This window comes from Sciurus carolinensis, chromosome 1 (genome assembly GCF_902686445.1).
Source record: "Sciurus carolinensis chromosome 1, mSciCar1.2, whole genome shotgun sequence".
NCBI classification, from domain to species: Eukaryota; Metazoa; Chordata; class Mammalia; order Rodentia; family Sciuridae; genus Sciurus; species Sciurus carolinensis.
The window spans coordinates 182,596,004-182,613,903 of NC_062213.1; the positions used below are offsets into that span (position 1 = coordinate 182,596,004).

Below are 17,900 nucleotides of genomic sequence, written 5' to 3' on the forward strand. Positions count from 1 at the left end.
GTAGACTCCTCCTCCAGGTAACCCCCACCCTCACCCAGGGTTGGGTGACCAGGGTTCATGCCTTAGACAGATTTCTTCTCTGTTCCTCTGCCTTAGATGATCCACCACTCCTTTGGTGTTAAATCTATCTGGTTTCCTGACTGGAAATGGTACCTGGAGCTTGGGGTTCCACCTGCCTCTGTGACACCTCCACCCGGGTATCTAATGGGCACCTCAAATCTAACATCTAACATGAAATTCTCACTCCCCCCAAAACCTGCTTCCCACATCAGTTTTCCTCAGGTGTTCCCGCCCAAGATCAAGTCTAAATTCTTCCTTCCCTCATGTCCAAGTCCACACAGGAACTCTATTCCACACACCACCAACCTAATCCCCCTCCTCCAGTGGCCATCCCTGTTCAGGCTTTGGCAGCCGCTCACTGGGATGACTGCCAGCCAGCTGGCTGTTGCTTCCACCCTTGAACCCCTGTGGCCCACCCTGCACTGAGCCACCACAGGGGCCTTTCCAAAATGTCATGAGACCACAACACCTGCTTAAATCTCTCCAGAACTCCCCACTACACTCATCAAATGCAAGCCCCTGCATGACTTCCCCCTCCCTTTCGATCACTCTCTCCCATGCCCACAGGTGCCCACGCTGGTTTTTGGCCTTGTGAGCCAGGTACCCCCAAGCATGCTCCTACCCCAGACCCTTTTCCCTTTCCCTGCCTGGACACTCTCCTCCAGATTCTGGCCTGGCTGCCCCCTCAGCAAGATTCAGATCTCACTTTGATGCCCCTGTGCAAATCACCCCCAGATGTTCTTCACCACATCGCCCTCACCCATCCTCTCTGCGCACCTCACGGTACCCGAGACTATCTTCTCTATGCATTCTTTCCAAGTTAGTGTCAGCTCCGTGAGGACAAGGATCGGTGTCTTGTTTACAGCTAAATCCCCATTTTTGAGGAAGGGTTAGGCACACACTCTCAGCACTTGCTGACCAGAGGCTGTATGTACAACGGATCATGCCCAACCCCGCAAACATAATCAAGTACTCTGAAATGGAAACAGGCAACCACACAGATATGGGCAGAAATACCTCCACACCACTCAAGAAGCAGGGTAAACAGTCATCCAGGTGGGTGTCAGTCCTAGTCACTTCCCCATCTAGATCTGCCCTCTACTTGAACCCAGTTTCAGGACTGGTGGAGTGGGGGGTCTGCGGCCTGGACAGGGAGGGGGTCGCTGGCCCACAGGCCTCAGGCAGAGCCTTCAGCTATGTCTGCAATTTCCTCTCCCCCTTCCTTCCCTCCTCCTCTCTGAGGCTCCCGCCAAGAAGGCCTCCCCCTCACCCCAGCTCCAACACCAGGGGGGGAAGGTATGGAGCAGTGAGGAGGGTACTGGGCAGAAGGAAAGAAGACCCCAGCTGCACACACTGATCACACATTGTATGCATGTGTGTGTGCCTGGGCAGGTTTAGGGGAGGGGAGCATGCATTCTGCAACAAGGGCTCTGTGAAGAGGAGCCCAGGAGCTCTTTTGCACAAGCAGAGGCCCCTTGCAGGGTCTGGGTCTGCAAGCCTGGCCCCATCCTGGCTCAACAGTCCAACAATCATTAACCCTGCAGGACCAGACCAGAGCTCGGCCAGCTGGACACTCTCATGCCTAGGCCCCGGGAGGAGGGGCCGAGCGCCTCCTTCCTTCCAAGAAGGTTGAGGACCTAGGGGTGCTGGCAACCTGTGCCCGGGTCTGGGAAGGGTTGGGGAGGAGGGGCAGGGATGTTGGTGCCCCTGGGAAAGAAGTAGGGTAGAGGGAAATGGTTTAGAGCCTTGGCGCTAGGGCCAGAGAGCTGTGGGTTCAAATCCTGACCGTCTGGGTGAAGTTACTCAACTTTATCTGCGAAATGGAGATAATGATACCCACGTTATTGGGTTGTCACGAATTAAAGCAGAACATGTGAAGTGTCTGGCCCACTGCCTGGCACCAAGGCACAGGAGAACATTATTAATAACGGTGTTATTGTTGTTGTTAGTAGTGGCCTGGGGGCGGGCCCCTGCCGCGGCCTCCCGGCGGCTTCCTGTGGGGGCGCACGCCGCCGCCCCCGCCGCGCTCGCCCCGCTCCCCTTCCTCTGCGGCGCCCTTCCTCCGCCTCCCGGGCCGCCCCGCCCCGCCCCTCCTCTTTCCTCCGAGGAAACTTTCCGCCGCTGGTCCATCGGCTGCGTCCGGCCCGCGCTGCCGTCGCTGGGAGCCGAGCCGGGCGGGGCGGCTGGGACCGGACCGGGCGGGAGCGGCCGGCCCGGGTGTATGCGGCCGCCGGGACTGACGCCGGACCCGCCAGGGCCGGGCAGCCGGGAGTCGGGGCGCTGACGGTGAGTGAGCCGGGCCTCCCGGCCCCCGGGCGGGACGCGGGAGGGCGGCCTCCACCCTGCATCCCGCCCCGGGACGGCGAAACCGGGCCTCTTTGGGGACCCCACAGGTAGGCGGAGCCTCCTGCGGCTCTCGGCTGCTCCCCAGAATGGAGGGGCGTCCGCGTCGGGAGGAAGGATTCCCCCTGCCAGGACCCGGGTCCGCGACGAAGTTGGGAAACCGCTGTCTTCAGGGTGGAAACTGGGGCCGCTTCTCCAAGGGGAGGAGCTGCCCAAGGGGCCAGCGGGCCAGAGTCAGTTCTGGGCTGGGTAGAAGGACCTGACTTGCTGACCTCGCAGGCCGACAGGGGAGCTGCCCTCGGAGCAGCATGGATGCCCCCCGAAGGGACATGGAGCTGCTCAGCAACAGCCTGGCGGCCTACGCACACATCCGCGGTGAGGGCGGCGGCGCAAGGGCCCTGGGGGCATGGACCCCTCCCCGCCCCCTCACCACCCGGTCGCTCCCCACCTCCGTGCCCTGCCATTATAACCCTCTTCTAGCCGGTCACCTACTCCCTCGCCCTCCCAGCCTGAATGCCTGATGTCTGTTCCCCGCTGTCCTTCAGATCGGGGTTACCAACCTTGCCCCAAACCTGGAACCTAGAGTCTTTCCAAGATGGCATGACTCCCATAAGCCAAGGTCCTTCTGTGACCTCTGCCCTCTGTCCCCCAGCTAACCCCGAGAGCTTTGGCCTCTACTTCGTGCTGGGCGTCTGCTTTGGCCTGCTGCTGACCCTGTGTCTACTGGTCATCAGCATCTCCTGCGCGCCCCGCCCGCGGCCCCGGGGTCCTGCTTCTCGCCGGGATCCCCGCAGCAGCACAGTGGAGCCTGAGGACGAGGAGGAGGACGACGACGACACAGTGACGCGACTGGGCCCCGACGACACGCTGCCTGGCCCGGAGCTGTCTGTGGAGCCCGACGGACCCCTCAGCGTCAACGTCTTCACGTCTGCTGAGGAACTGGAACGCGCGCAGCGGCTGGAGGAGCGCGAGCGGATCTTGCGCGAGATCTGGCGCACCGGGCAGCCAGACCTACTGGGCACCGGCACACTGGGGCCCAGCTCTACCGGCACCTTGGGCCGCATGCACTATTACTGACGTCTTACCCGCGGACAGGCAACAGAGCCCAGAGCTGCCCTGGGTCCTTCGGACTGCCTCGCCCCCACAAATTCCCCTGGTGCTATTGAACATGGGTCACTACCTTTTGAGAGGCACCCTTCCCGGGGCCGGGTGGGAGGATGATGCAAGGTCTCCACCTTCTCTCCTTAGGAAGCGATGAAGAAGTGAAGTGACCAATGAAAGCTGCATTCTCAGTGACTCGGTCTCTCCCTCTGTTCCCCTTGCTCCTAGTGGTCCCCAGGACTGAGACCCAATTCGACTCCTTTATCAGACTGTACCACCTCTGTACACCCGCCAGACCAACATGCTTGTGCCCACTTCACAGATGGCAGAAAGAGGCACAAACACACCCCTGCTCCGCATTCCGCAGTTTCGTTCCTCACCGGCAAACACCTGGGCCCACTTTGCCCTGGGCTCGTGCATCATTGCAATCACACACCAGGTCTGGGAAACCTGACCTTGACGCTAAGGTGCTCTCGGCCCCCATGTAACTGCGTGTGCCTGAGGGGGGTGGAATTCACGTCTGATCTTGTCGGAGGTGGGTTAGGTGACACTCTGAGAGGGCAGTAAGGTCATCTGGTGGCGGGTCAGCGCCCGGAGAGAAGACCCTCTTAGCCCAACCCCCATGCAAAGCTGGATTCTGGAATCCGGGGCCCTCAGGCAGAACCCAACCCACCAAGGACCCCCTGTCCCTGGTCTCCGGGGAGGAGTTGGCGGCAAGGGGTTGGTGTAGGCAGAAGACGCCTCTTTCCCCGCCCCCCACCATCCGGTGGATAAAAATAGCCGCGCTTAGGCCTTGGAAACAGTAATGGGAGCCACATGTTGGCCAGATGTGCCCGGGAGGGACCGCCAGGAATGCAGAGGGTGGAGAGCGCGGAAAGACCCCGCCCACCGCGTAGGTCCCGCCCTCCCACAAATCAGGCCAGATGGGCGCATCCGGAGCAGTTTACTTTAAGTTTTCAAAAACTGTATACAAGGACGGGGTTGGCCCGAGCCAGATGTCCCTCCAGGTCCGGCCATGGTGCCTCGCAGGCCCGCCCTCAGTGCGTCTGCGTCTGCGCGTGTTTTAACCCCCGCGTCGTCGGCGTGTTGTGGGTGCTCTGCAGCAGCTGAACCTAGTCGGGAGAGGTAGTCAGGGCTGCCCCGTCCCCACCCTCCCGCTGGGGCCCGCTCCCCACCCACCTCCAGCAACCGGCGCTTCTCCCTCTCGCTCTTCAGCTCCTCCCAGACGTCAGTAATCTTCCTCCTGCGTACCAGGACCAGGTGAGGGGTCCTCAGACCCTTCCCTTCCTCCCCACCCCCCCAGCCCCTGCCCACTTACTCCAGCTGCAGCTCCAGCAGCTCCAGCAACTTCTTTAGAGACCCCACCTCTTCCTTTAGAGTCTTTATATCCACTCCATCGTTCTTGCTTTCGGAGTTGTGCCTCACTAGGAAATGGGGAGTGGGAGTCTCTTGGGGGTCTGGAGTTGGCTCGGCAGTGTGTGGGGCTTGGGGGACAGGGGCTGTCTCTTTAGAGAGCACCTGTTCTTGGGGAGCCACTTTCTCTCTAGGAGGCACCTCCTCTTTCAGAGGCACCTCCTCTTTTGGGGTATGCTCATCTTTCACAGGTGCCTCCTCCAGGAGGGTTGTGGCCTCTTCCGGAGGCTGGGCCTTCTTAAGGGTAGGCATAGACTTGGACGCATCCTGGAGTGGGGAGCCATCCCCATGTTTCATCCTACAAAGGCATCTCTGTGCGGAGTCAGGCTGCAGGGGGGACTTCTCTGGCATGTGAGCCTCCTCTTGGGATTGAGCCTGGGTGGCCACCAGGGATTTCGCCCTCTGCAGACTCTCCTTGGGAGATAAGTGCTGGAATTGAGAATTATCTCCAGGGGGGACCTCTTCAGAAAACACCCCTTCTGGGGTCAAGCCCTTTTCTAGGACAGGGGTCTCATCCACAGAAAAAACCCTCTCTGGAGTGGAAGCCTTGTCCAGAGTCTGGGTCTTCTTTGGAATGGGGACCTTTTTGGGAGCTAGGATCTTCTCTGGGCTGGTGATCTTGTCCACCAGAGTCAGGGTCTTCTCTGGGTTGGGGTCCTTATTTGGAAGCTGGCTCTTCTCTGGGGTGGTAATCTTGTCTGGAGCAGAAGTCCTATTCACAGAAGGGACCTTTGGCAGGCTGCTGTGCTCTTCCTCCTGTGGTGATGGGGTGAGTTCTCAGCTGAGGGCTGGGTGCTGTGAAGGGTTGAGTCTGGTTCCCCTTTGTCCAGGATCTTCAGTCCTGCAGCCACACCTCTGGGGACCAGCTCTGCCCCATATCCCCCGACTCTTCCATGTCTCCAGCCCCTCACCTGACTGGATGTGGAACGCTGGCGGGAAGCCTGTGTTTTGAACTGCTTTTTGCCAGGTTGCCCAGGACCCCCACTGAGGAAGCTGCCCTTGGAACCTATGAGAGCAGAATCTTAGACCCAAGGCTCCTCAGAGTCCCGATCTCCTTCCATCTCTGTCCCTCAGCACAACCACTCTATCCCTGTCCACCAGGTGTCCCCCTGCCCCCGCCCCACTGGAGGAGGAAGCACTTACCTGAGTCTCGGGAGGGGCGCTTCTGACCATCCCCACCGGGTGTCCAAGATGTCCTGGAATATATCCCCATCAGGACCTGGGCATGCAGGTGGGAGGGACATCCCTCTGTACCCTTCTTTCCCCAACCCCACGTTCTCCTTACTTGGCTTTGCTGGGCCCAGAGGGAGCTGTCGCCAGCTTCTTGACATTAGAGAGGGATGCTTTTGGCATCAACTTTTTTGGTTCCTTAACAGGAGCTGGGAGGAGAGAGGAGGGAAGCACTTGTTTCTTGACTTATCACCCACAAACAGTCAATGGCCCCGTCTGTACTGCATGCAGAGACTGTGGACAGATGAATCCCATCTGACTCTCAAGGTGGTGACCACTCTTGTGGCATCTTGGCTTAGGGAATTGTGGGAGCACACCAAAGGGACACCTGGCAGACAGTTATCAGGCAAGGCTTTGTGCAGAGACAGCTCCATATCCTGACAGGCTTCCTTCTACTCTTCCAAGACCTGCCCGCTGCTTGGTGCCATGGCTGCTTCCCCTGGCCAGACCCCAACTTTTCCACGGACCAGGGCAGCAACCTTTTCCCTTCCTATCTACCCTTGAAATTCTTCATCTTCTCTATCTCATTTACTCCCTAAGAGATCTCACCAACCAAGTTTTATCAATAAGCCCACGACCCAAATTTCCATCCTAACCCCTTCCTCCTGGAACCCCAGATGCACGTTCAACTGCCCTCTAAATATTCCCTCTTGGGGGCTGTGGAGGAGCTCCTTGGCAGAGTGCTTGCCTAGCGTATGTGAGGCCCAGGGTTCAATCTCCAGAATAGCAATATATACATATAAATTAAAAAGTTAATTTTTAAAAAAAAAATCCAACTTGAAGAGCAGCTGGCATCACACCCTTGACATCCAAAACCGAGCTCCTGCTTCTTACCTCCTAATCTGCTTCTTTCTCAGCGTCCTCCATTTTACCCATTACTCAGATGAGTCATCCTTAACTCCTTTTATGTCCTTATGCTGCACATCCAGACCCTCACAAACCCTGTCTGCTCCACCATCAAAATGCATCCTGAGCACCGGGTGGAGCTCAGTGGCAGAGCGCTTCCTCACCTGGCAAAGCCTTGGGTTCAGTCCCCAGCACCACAAAACAACAAAACGTCCCGAGTCCAATCACACGTCATCATTTCCCCACTACGTGCTTGAGGTCAGTCACCCCCAACGTCACCTGCTCTGTGACTCATCATCCATCCTGGCTGTGGCTGCACCCACCTGGCCCCCAGTGTGCTCTTCCCTCCATAGCTAGAGTGGGCTTGGAGTCTATTGGGGAAGCACAAATTAAACAAAAGAAGTAATGTATTTTGCATTAGAGTTATCGTCATTGACCATAACTTTTTTTTTTTTTTTTTGAGATGGGGTCTCACTTTGTTGCCCAGGTTGACCTCAAAATCCTGGGCTCAAGTAATCTTCCCACTCTAGCCTCCTAAGTAACTGTACTAGACTACAGGTATGCACCACTGGGCCTGGCTCACAATTTTTTTATACTTTTTTTGTTGTTGTTGTTGATGGACCTTTATTTATTTTTATGTGGTGCTGAGGTTTGAACCCAGTGCCTCACACATTCGAGGCAAGTGCTCTACCACTGAGCCACAACCACAGCCCGCACAATTTTTTTTTTTTTTTTTTTTTTTTAAGGCACTAAGGATCCAGCCCAGGGGCATTCTGTCACTGAACCACATCAGCAGACCTTTTTTATTTATTTATTTATTTATTTATTTATTTATTTATACCAGGGATTGAACCCAAGGGCACTTAACAACCGAGTCTTGTCCAGCCCTTTTTCTTTTTCATTTGAAACAGGGTCTCACTAAATTGCTTAGGGCCTCACTCAATTGTTGAGACAGGGTTTCAACTTGCAGTCCTCCTGCCTCAGCCTCCCAAGCCACTGGGATTAAAGGCCACCGTGCCCAACTATTTTTAATTTTTAGACAAGATTTCCCTAAGACACTGAGACTAGCCTTGAACTTGTGATCCTCCTGCCTCAGCCTCTCATATCATTGGGATTACAGGGCATGTGCCACCTCACCTAGCTTCACAACATTTTTTTTGGTACTGAGGATTGAATCCAAGGGCACTTTACCATTGAGCCCCATCCCCAGCCTTTTTATTTATTGATTTTATTTACTTTTTATCTTTTTTTTTTTTTGCAGTGCTGGGGATTGAACCCAGGGCTTTCTGCTTGTGAGGCAGGCACTCTACCAACTGAACTCTATCCCCAGCCCTTTATTTTTTATCTTGAGACTGGGGCTCACTAAATTTCTGAGGCTGACCTCAAAGTTCTAATCCTCTTGCCTGAGCCTCCAGTCATTGGGATTACAGGCATGTGCCACCATACCCTGTGGCTTCACAGTTTTTTTTTAAAAAGGTATAACAGAAAAGATCTTTATTTATTTTATTATAAAATTTATTTTATAATATTTTATTTTTATATATAATATTAAATTTTAAATAAAAATTATTTTAATGTATAATATATATGTATATATACAAATATGTGGTATATAGATATGTGGTAAGATTGAACAACGGAGGATGTTCTTGTGGCCCAATTGGTTAGTGTGCAGCACTTACAAAACTTGAAAAAAGGGCTGTAACTGCAGACTGTCACTGAGATTAAAAAGATTTTATAAAAGAATATTATAGCCGGGCATGGTGGCACACACCTATAATCCCAGCAGCTCGGAGGCTGAGGCAGGAGGATCACAAGTTCAAAGCCAGCCTCAGCAGCTTAGCAAGATGCTAAGCAACTCGGTGAGACCCTGCCTCTAAATAAAATATAAAAAAGGGCTGGGGATATGGCTTACTGAGTGCTCTTGAATTTAATCCCTAGTATTCCCCAAAAAGAAAAAAGAATATTATAAGCAACTCTACACAAATAATTGGAAAAATTAGATTAAATGGATAATTTAAAGAATATAACTTTTCAAAACTGACATTAAGAACTGATCATGGTGGCAGATACCTATAATTCCAACTACTCAGAAGGCTGAGGCAAGAAGATAGCAAGTTTGAGATGAGCCTTCACCAATTAGTGAGACCCTGTCCCAAAACAAAAACCAAACAGGACTGGGGATGTATCTTAGCAGTAAAGGGTCCCTTGGTTCAATTCCCAATATCACACACACAAAAAACGGGCTGGGTTTGTGGCTGAGTGGTAGAGCACTTGCCTAGCATGTAAGAGGCACTGGGTTTGATTTTCAGCACCGCATATAAATAAATAAAATAAAGGTCCATTGACAACTAAAATTTTTTTTAAAAACCCTAATTACCAAACCAATTCAAGAATTTTTGCTGCCTTTTCTAAAATTTTTAAAGAAATTTAAGAAATCATTTAAAATCTCCGTATAATGGGAAAAAAACCCAAGAACATATGAATTTATAGGTAAGTTTTATCACTATTTAAGGAAAGATTCCTATCTTTTTTTTTAGGGTGGGTACTGGGGATTGAACTCAGGGGGCACTTGACCACTGAGTCATGTCCCCCACCCTATTTTATATTTTATTTAGAGACAGGGTCTCCTGAGTTGCTTAGCACCTCACTTTTGTTAAGGTTGGTTTTGAACTCGTGATCTCCTGCCTCAGCCTCCCCAGCCACTAGCATTCCAGGTGTGCACCACTGTGCCTGGCAAGATTCCTGTCTTACATGGTCTACCAGGTACCTAAAAACAAAATGTGTGCTCCTTGGGTCAGGGTGCAGCTCAGTGGCTAATCTGCAAGGCCCTGAGTTTGATCCCCAGTACCACAAAAACAAAATGTGTAATACTTAGCTCATTCATGGGTCTAGTATAACGTTGCTAATCAGATGAGGACAGTGAAGATAAATACGAAAAAAAAATTTTTTTTTTTAAGATAGGGTCTTGCTAAATTGCTTAGGGCCTGAGTTGCTGAGGCTGTTCTTGAACTTGCAACCCTCCTGCCCCAGCCTCTCAAATCACTGGGATTATAGGTCTGTGCCACCATGATTAGCCTAAATACAAAAATCTTGAGAAAAATTGAGAAAGCATTTCAATAGAAAAGATAAGAAACCAATACCAAATTGGATTTATACCAGGAATGCAAGGGGATTCTACGGCCAAGGCACTACTGGTAGCACACCCCTGTAAACCCAGTGGCCTGGGAGGCCGAGGCAAGAGGATTGCAAGTTCAAAACCAGCCTCAGTAATTTAGCAAGGGGATGATGTAGCTCAGTGGTTAAGCACCCCTGGGTTTAATTCCAGTATAAAATAAATAAATAAATAGAATAAAAATATAAAATTTTTACAAATGTCATTCATCACATTGACCATTGACAGATTATAGGAGAAATAATAATTTTTCAAAGATTCTGTAAATAATTTGGGAAAATTCAACATCCATTTTTCCTCCCCATTGCTAGGGTTACAATCCAGAGCCTCCATATGCTGGGCAGGTTCTCTACCACTGAGCTGCATTCTTAGCCCTCAACACCCATTTTTTTTTTTTTTCAACATCCATTCTTGATAAAAAATTGTATGTAAGGCCAGGCACGGTGGTACATGCCTGTAATCGCCACAACTCAGGAGACTAAGGCAAGAGGATCTCAAATTCAAGGCTAGCCTTGGCAATTTAGAGACTTATCTCAAAATGAAAAATGGCTGGAGATGTGACTCAGTGGTAGAACAACCCAGTTCCATCCCTAGCACTGGGGGGTTGGGGGGGAAATCTACAGATAAATTATTACAAATCAGAGTTTAGCATCATGGCTGCTTATAAGTCAATATATAAAAATCAAGCCATGGAGGAGGAGCCAGAACATGTGAATGGAAAGGTGATGAACGGGCTGGAGCAATCCCAGGGTATGGAACAGGGGATACTGGGGGCCCCTGACAGTGACAGAGGATCCCCTTACAGGAAGAAGAGGGGGTGCCCTGAAGACCCCTTGGGCAGGGGGTCCTCTTCACCTGGGCCCTGGCCAGTTCCTGAAGTTCACCCCAAGGGAAGGAGAGGGAGACTCCTGGTCCTCAGGGGAAGACTAGAAGCTGTGGCACTAAGGACTTGGTAGTGGCTGGTTGGCCCCAAGCTCCCTCCCTGCTCAGAGGCAGCACCCTTAACCTACTATCTCTAGGTCTGTGGTTTCTGAGGGATAAGATGCCTGGCTGGCTAAGGTGAAATGGGGCGAGTCAGAGGAGCCTGTCCCAAAAAATGAAGCCTTGGGGAATAGGTACCTCAGATCCTGCCAAGGGGACATCCCGCATGCACCATCTCTAAGGCTTAAGTCCCCTGAAGCTGTCTATAGCAGGCCCTTTTTCCTCTGCATCCCATCGACTGGAGAAGGCCAGCAACCCAGAGCTATCTCCCAAGGGAGGGGCTGCTGGTGGCCTCCACCAGGGCTTGCCAGCCCTGCCCCACCTTGCGGCAGCAGCCTTGCTCTCATGGGAGGTCTGGCCTGTGGCTAATGGACATGAAGAGTGTGTCTGTGTCCTGCCCCCTCCTCTGGGCTATACTGTGACCCTGTCTGGCTCATCCCCGCTTAAATAAAATCATGCCTTCATCTACAAAAAAAAAAAATCAAGCCAGCCAGACATAGTGGCACACACCTGTAACCCCAGTTATTCAGCAGGATGATGCAGGAGGATTGCAACTTTGAGGCCAGCCTCAGCAACTTTGCAAGACCTTCAGCCACTTAGAGAGACCCTGTTTCAAAAAACTAAAAATAAAAAGGGCTGGGAATGTAGCTCAGGGGTAAAGTGCCCCTAGGTGCAATTCCCGGTACCAAACCAAACCAAACATCAAGCCTTCCTATATTCCTGCAATATAGAAGAACATCTAGCTTTTTAAAAGATACAAAATCTCAAGAGTATATGAGTATCTAGGAATAAATCTTATAAAAACTGCATGCTATTTACATGTGAAAAATAATAAATGGTGCTAGAACAATTGATTGTCCATATGGAAAAAGGTAAAATTGAATCACTCATGCCAATGTTATATGGATAAAATCACTTAAATATAAAGAGCAACACTTACAAAGTTTAAGAAAAGATAGATAAATTTTTCTGAACTTGGAACAGGAATGGATTTCTTTTTTTCTTCTTTTTGTTTGGTACTGGGGTTTGAAACCAGGATCTCACCCATGCTAGGAAAGCACTCTACTACTGAGTTGTATCTCCAGCCCAGGGACAGATTTTTTTTTTTTTTGTACTGGGGATTTTTCTCAGGGGCACTTCGCCACTGAGCTACAGTCCCAGTCCTTTTTTATTTTTTATTTAGAGACAGGGTCTTGCTAAGTTGTTGAGGTCTCACTAAATTGTCAAGGCTAGCCTCAAACTTGTAATCCTCCTGCCTCAGCCTCCCATGCCACTGGAATTATAGGTGTGTGCCCATGCCTGGCAAGATTAATATGTTTGAGTGCATGAAAATTAAGAACTTATGGGGGCTGAGGATGTAGTTCTATGGAAGAGCACTTGTCTAGTATGCACAAAGCCCTGGTTTCAATCCTTAGCACCACAAATGCTGCTGCTGAAAATAGTAATAATACTACTAAAAATAAGAACTTATTTTTGTAAACATTTTGTAGAAAATGAAGACAAGCCACAAACTGAGATAAAAATATTGGCAATATATATCATAAAGGATATTCAGAATATGTGAAGAACTCCTACGAATTATTAATAACCAGGGAAGTGCAAATTCTGTTCATAATGAGATGCTACTTTGACTTACTATATTCACAAAGTAATTAAATCTTTTAACACCACAGTCTTGAAGAGGATGTAGATCAACAGGATCTTTCATACTGACAGTGGAATGTTAAAGAATACAATTACTTTGAAATTAATTTGTCTTTATCTCATAAAAGTTGAATATTCATAAGGGCTGGGGATGTGGTTTAGTGGTAGCGCTTGCCTGGCACACTTGAGGCCCTCAAAAAGTGAACATTCATTTACCATAAAATCTAACAATCTTATTCCTAGGATTATACCTAAGAGAATTTTTTTTCCTTTTCCTTTTTTTGGTACCAGGGATTGAACCCAGGGGCACTTAACTACTGAGCCACATCTCCAGCCGTTTTTATATTTTATTTACAGACAGGGCCTTATCAAGTTGCTCGGGGCCTCACTAAATTGCTGAGGCTGACTTTGAACTTGAGATCCTCCTGCCACAGTCTCCCAAGCCACTGGAATTAAAGGCACGCATTACCACACCCAGCCTCAGGGAAACTATTTTATCTGTGTACCTTAAGATAGGCACAGGAATGTTCATGGCAGCAGCATTTGTAATATTTAGAAGGTAGAGGGACTGGGGAGATAGCTCAGTTGGTAGAGTGCTGGTCTCGCAAGCACAAGGCCCTGGGTTCAATCCCCAGCACCGCAAAAAAAAAAAAAAAAAAAGAACTTAAAAGGTAGAAACAACTAAAATGTCCACCATCAGGAGACTAGATACATAAAGTGTGGTAAACTCCCTGCAAGGCATATTATACATTAGAGAAAATGTATACCTACACACAACATGGATGGATCTTAGAAACAAGGTTGACTGAAAACACCAAGTCACTGGGCACAGTAGTGCATGCCTGTAATCCCAGAAACTAGTGCATGCCTGTAATCCCAGAAACTGGGAGGCTCAAGGAGGAGGATCACAAGTTCGAGGCCTGCCTTAGCAACTCAGGGAGTCCCTGAGCAACTGAGTGAGACCCTATCTCAATTAAAAATTAAAAAAAAAAAAAAGAAGCAGCACTGGAAGGATTGGGGTTGTGGCTCAGTGTTGGAGCACTTGCCTAGCATGTGTGAGGCACTGGGTTGATTCTCAGCACTACATATAATTAAATAAATAAAAATGGAGGTCCATCAACATCTAGAAAATGTTAAAAAAAAAAAAACAACAAGGGCTGGAGATGTAGCTCAGTGATAGAGCCCTCCTGGGTTCAGTCCCTAGTAACAAAACAAAAAAACACACCAAGTCCCAGAGAACTATAAACACATGGTACCATTAAAAAAAAAAAAAGTAGTTGTAGATGAACAACATGCCTTTATTTTATTTTATTTTTGTTTGTTTAATGTGGTGCTAAGGATGGAACCCAGTGCCTCACACATGCTAGGCAAGTGCTCTGCCATTAAGCCACAACCCCAGCCCCATGCTAACATTTTTAGAAAGCTCAAAAAGAAGCAAAAATAAATTTACTGTTTAGACACATTACATATTATGAAAACTTAAAAACTCAAGGGAATTACATACATAAAATTCAAGTGGTTACCTCTTGGGGTGGGAAAAGTGGTAGAATAGGAAAGAGAAGGAACACACCAATATTGGCAATGTTTCAGTGCCTGGGCTCAGGTGACAGACTGTGGGGTGTTCATTAAGTTTTATAACATACACGTTATGTATTATTTTTGGCATGTGTCAAATATTGTAATTCAAAGACAAAAAGACACATTCCTACACACACACAGATCCACACCGAGCTACTGACTGACACACTTAAGACTCATGAACACAGTTTCATGGACTCAGAACACATAAGTCTCTGAGACCACATTCTCAAGATACAAAGAGAAACACTAACATATAACATATATAAACTGACCTACACACTCTACCAGGCCTTTGACCTACAGGAGAGAAGGTTCCTACGGGGTGCACTGGACACTACTGGGAGACTGCAAGTTGTTTCTGGGCCTCTGGACTGGCAGACCTCCCAGACAGCATGGCCCAGTCCAGACTCCACAGGTACCCACCTGATTCCCGAGAGTCCACTTTCCGCGAGACCAGCTTCTTGATCTAGGCAGAGTAGTATCAGAATCAAAAGAGAAGCCCCCACCTGTCTAGTCCACTCTCATTTTGGGGTTGCCATCCAGTTGGGCCCAGGCAGTGCCACACCCTCTGTTTTTTAGGAAGCCCCAAGCCCCTCTGTTTCCAGTGAGCATCATGACTCCCAACTTTGTCCAAAATAGCCTGCCTTCTGCCACTGAGTGTCCAGCTGGGTACTCACGGGGGGTGGTGGGAGTACGAAGTTGTCCGGGAAAATGCCTCTCCTGCCCTCACACTCTCCTTCCCACCAGCCCTTGTCCTCTGTGGTCTGAGAAAGAAACAGCATGACCAGGAGGTGAGCCAGCTCCCTCCAGGCTCCTTCGCTGGGTCCTGCCCCTTGTCCACCCGCTTCCCTGAGATCTCCCCTCCCTGTTCCTCTCACACCTTCCTCAGTACTTTCACCATGTCCCCCCTGCGCAGCGCCAATTCATCTGGGGCCTCGGGCTGGTAGTCAAACAGGACCCTGTAGATCTCAGGGTGAGAGACTGAGGGAAGGTCAGTTCACGGTAGCCAACACTCCTGCCTCAGTTAGCAGCTCCCTCCTCCATCGGACAAGGAGGTTCCCCCTCCCCCAACTCAGAGTGACTTGGGAGAGGGGGGCTCTGACTGAGAGCTCACCTGTCTGCAGGTAGTCTGGAGGGCTGTTAGAGGCCAGGCTGCTCAGCTAGTGGGATCAGAGGCAGAAGATGATGAGCCTCCCATCATTCCAAGAGGAACCCACCACCTCTGCCCATTCTGATCGAATTTACCTTGGGAGGTCGCTGGGATCCAGTACCGATGGAAGGCATGTCAGGGTTATCAAGGCCTGGTGGGGGACAATGAGTTTAGGAGAATGAGAATTCAGTTAGGTCAGGGGAGGGGACCAAAGGGATCACAGGGTCAGGATGGGTGGATCACAGGCTCATGCCACCAAGAGGGTCATTGGAGATTGAAGTCTGGTCACAGGATCGAGGTCTCACTTGGGGGCCCACTGTCCAGCAACTCCACAAAGTTGGATGGGAAGGCTCCCAGCTGCCCGTTCTTCGTCCCCAGCCACCAGCCGTCCTCAATCTGGGGAGGGGGGGAGGACGCAGGGGTTCTGCCCCAAGGACCTCTAGAAATCCTACACCCGCCGTTCTGCCTGAGGACCTGCTCCTCCCCCTGCTCCCTCATTCTCCGATCTCTGCGCCCCTCACCCTCACTTCATCCAAATCCCCTCACTCGTGCCCCATCATCTCTCCCAAATCCTCTTGTCTCATTCCCTCACCTCCTTTATCATTTCCACAATCTCCCCAGCTTGCAGCTTCAGCTCGTCTGCCTGCTTGGGGCTGTAGTTGAAGTTCACTTTGCACCATCTTTGAGGGCCCCGAGATTTGGCGGGGTGACCTGGTTCGGTGGCGAAGAGGTTAGCCTGAGCAGGGGTGCCCCAGTCAGCGGAGCTGGAAGAGCTTGGGAGGCGCACGCATAGCTTTTGGTACCTTCTGGCCCCGCCCTCAGGTGGAGCATTGTTCTCGGAACCAATCACAAGCCGCAAATCGGCCCTGCGGCCCCGCCCAGAGCCGCGCCCGCCACCACCTGGTGCTGGCAGAGTGCGCCCACCGGCCCCGGGGCTCACCTCGGCTGCGCGCGCAGCGCGGTCTCCGGGCCTCCCCGCCGCCTCGCATGGCCTCTGGAATCTCCTGGGGACGTGAACTGGTTTTAAGCTCCCGGGCGGCACGCAATGGCACACCCTACCGCAGCCGGCTCTCGACCCGGCCTCACCTGCACCAGGCGCTTGGGGAAGAGGCCACAATGGTCCCTCAGCTCTCCCAGCAGCCAGCCCCTTGCAGGCCCCTCGCGCACCTGCCGGACGATGTCCCCGGGGGCCAAACTCAGCTCGTCCTCTTTCTGCGCATGGTATTCAGCCAGAACCAGGACCTCTGAGGACGCAGGACCGGATGGGGGCGCGGCTCAGAAAAGTCCCGTCGAAGACCGACTGGCCTGGCGGGCGCACCCCCAGGCGAGCCCTGGGCTCGGTGTCGAGGTCAGGCGGGAGAGTGGGGGTGGTGTAGGCGTTTACCGTCCCCCAAGGTTGCACAGAGGCCACCCAAACCCTCCGCACATACCCATGGCTTCCGGGACTCCCTCCACAGCCTAGCCCGTCCCGCCGGCGGCCGAGTACTGGTAGGGTGGGACGGGCTGCGAGACCGTGCAGCCAAGGAGGCGGGGACGCGAGCCATAGGTCGGGCTCCAGATGCAGAGTGGGCGTGGGAGGGGGCGGCCCGGCGCTGCAGGTTGGGCCCCTACCCGACTGTGAGGACTCAAGGGTCTCTAGATGCTGGTGGGTCACACACAGCTTGCTCCCGGCTCTTCTCCGGCCACGTGAATTCTAGTCCCGCTGCCTCTGCCCTTCTCCCAGCTTTGACAGGGAAACTCCCACCCACCATTTACACAGCCTTCCCAGGCCCAACCTCTGCTGGCTCCCAAGCTTTTAGCTGCAGGGCAAAGGGTGGGGAAAGGCACATGCCCAGGGTGGGGCCCCCAGCGGGCGGCGACCGCTCCAAACCGACCCTGGATGGAGGAGGTGGCTGCTGCTGTCCGGAAAACCTACGGCTGGTCTAATTCAAACACCTGCCCTCCAGCAAAGTGTACTCTCCCCCTACCCCCACGGAAGAACGGAGATCCGTGCTGTGGGGCCCGACTTGGGTTTCAAAAACAACTCCAGATGCTCCCTTGAAGAAGGCGGGAAGAACAAACTTCATTAAGCATCCAGTCAGGCCCAGAGCTGAGCATGTAGCGTAGGGCCCACCTATAAACCAGCCCCACTGTGGGTTAGGCCTTCAGGTCATCTTCCTGCACCACGAAGAGAAGGCTGAGCAGTTAACCCAGCCCTTGAGCTGCGTCCCACCGAGAAGCGAAAGTCCTCGCTCATAACTGTTCCTGGTGACGACCCGTTCCGTTTCCCCAGATGTGAAGAAAAGCTGAGGTGCGTGTAGAAAGCAAGTTTTATGTAAAGGATAGAAATAGACTTATTCCGGTAGGAAGAAGGGGACCCAGGATTGGTATCCAAAT

General features: G+C 51.6%; 2 protein-coding genes across 5 annotated transcripts; one reads left to right on the forward strand and one right to left on the reverse strand.

Annotated features, from left to right (window-relative positions):
- Nucleotides 1-2,203: 2,203 nt before the first annotated feature.
- Nucleotides 2,204-3,875, forward strand: Eva1b (eva-1 homolog B). The gene is made up of 3 exons (XM_047530023.1): nt 2,204-2,346; nt 2,683-2,778; nt 3,056-3,875. The coding sequence occupies exons 2-3, from the start codon at nt 2,712-2,714 to the stop codon at nt 3,478-3,480; spliced, it is 492 nt and encodes a 163-aa protein (XP_047385979.1). The 5' UTR covers nt 2,204-2,346; nt 2,683-2,711; the 3' UTR covers nt 3,481-3,875.
- A 561-nt stretch (nt 3,876-4,436) lies between these two features.
- Sh3d21 (SH3 domain containing 21) lies at nt 4,437-16,994 on the reverse strand. 4 transcript variants are annotated; one of them, XM_047529997.1, is made up of 16 exons: nt 16,955-16,994; nt 16,692-16,768; nt 16,465-16,528; nt 16,117-16,235; nt 15,830-15,920; nt 15,620-15,675; nt 15,489-15,534; nt 15,255-15,355; nt 15,052-15,138; nt 14,798-14,840; nt 6,203-6,296; nt 6,061-6,113; nt 5,829-5,923; nt 4,823-5,673; nt 4,684-4,747; nt 4,437-4,616 (listed from the first exon to the last, which is right to left on the reverse strand). In XM_047529997.1, exons 1-16 carry the CDS (start codon nt 16,956-16,958, stop codon nt 4,542-4,544), a joined length of 1,920 nt encoding a protein of 639 aa, XP_047385953.1. In that variant the 5' UTR covers nt 16,959-16,994; the 3' UTR covers nt 4,437-4,541. The 4 variants fall into 4 exon arrangements, with proteins under 4 accessions (XP_047385953.1, XP_047385944.1, XP_047385970.1 ...); XM_047529988.1 differs by having other exon boundaries at nt 16,611-16,768; nt 16,955-16,993; XM_047530014.1 differs by lacking the exons at nt 15,830-15,920; nt 16,955-16,994 and having other exon boundaries at nt 16,692-16,765.
- Between the last annotated feature and the right edge of the window lie 906 nt (nt 16,995-17,900).

Excerpts from the sequence above, each read along its gene's own strand:
- Eva1b (XM_047530023.1), top strand. The coding sequence starts at position 2,712 with ATGGATGCCCCCCGAAGGGACATGGAGCTGCTCAGCAACAGCCTGGCG. Across the intron at positions 2,779-3,055 it reads GGCCTACGCACACATCCGCG|CTAACCCCGAGAGCTTTGGC; the intron begins GTGAGGGCGGCG and ends TCTGTCCCCCAG.
- Sh3d21 (XM_047529988.1), bottom strand. Across the intron at positions 6,297-14,797 it reads AGTGGACTCTCGGGAATCAG|CTCCTGTTAAGGAACCAAAA; the intron begins GTGGGTACCTGT and ends CTCTCCTCCCAG. Across the intron at positions 6,114-6,202 it reads TCTGGGCCCAGCAAAGCCAA|GACATCTTGGACACCCGGTG; the intron begins GTAAGGAGAACG and ends GATATATTCCAG.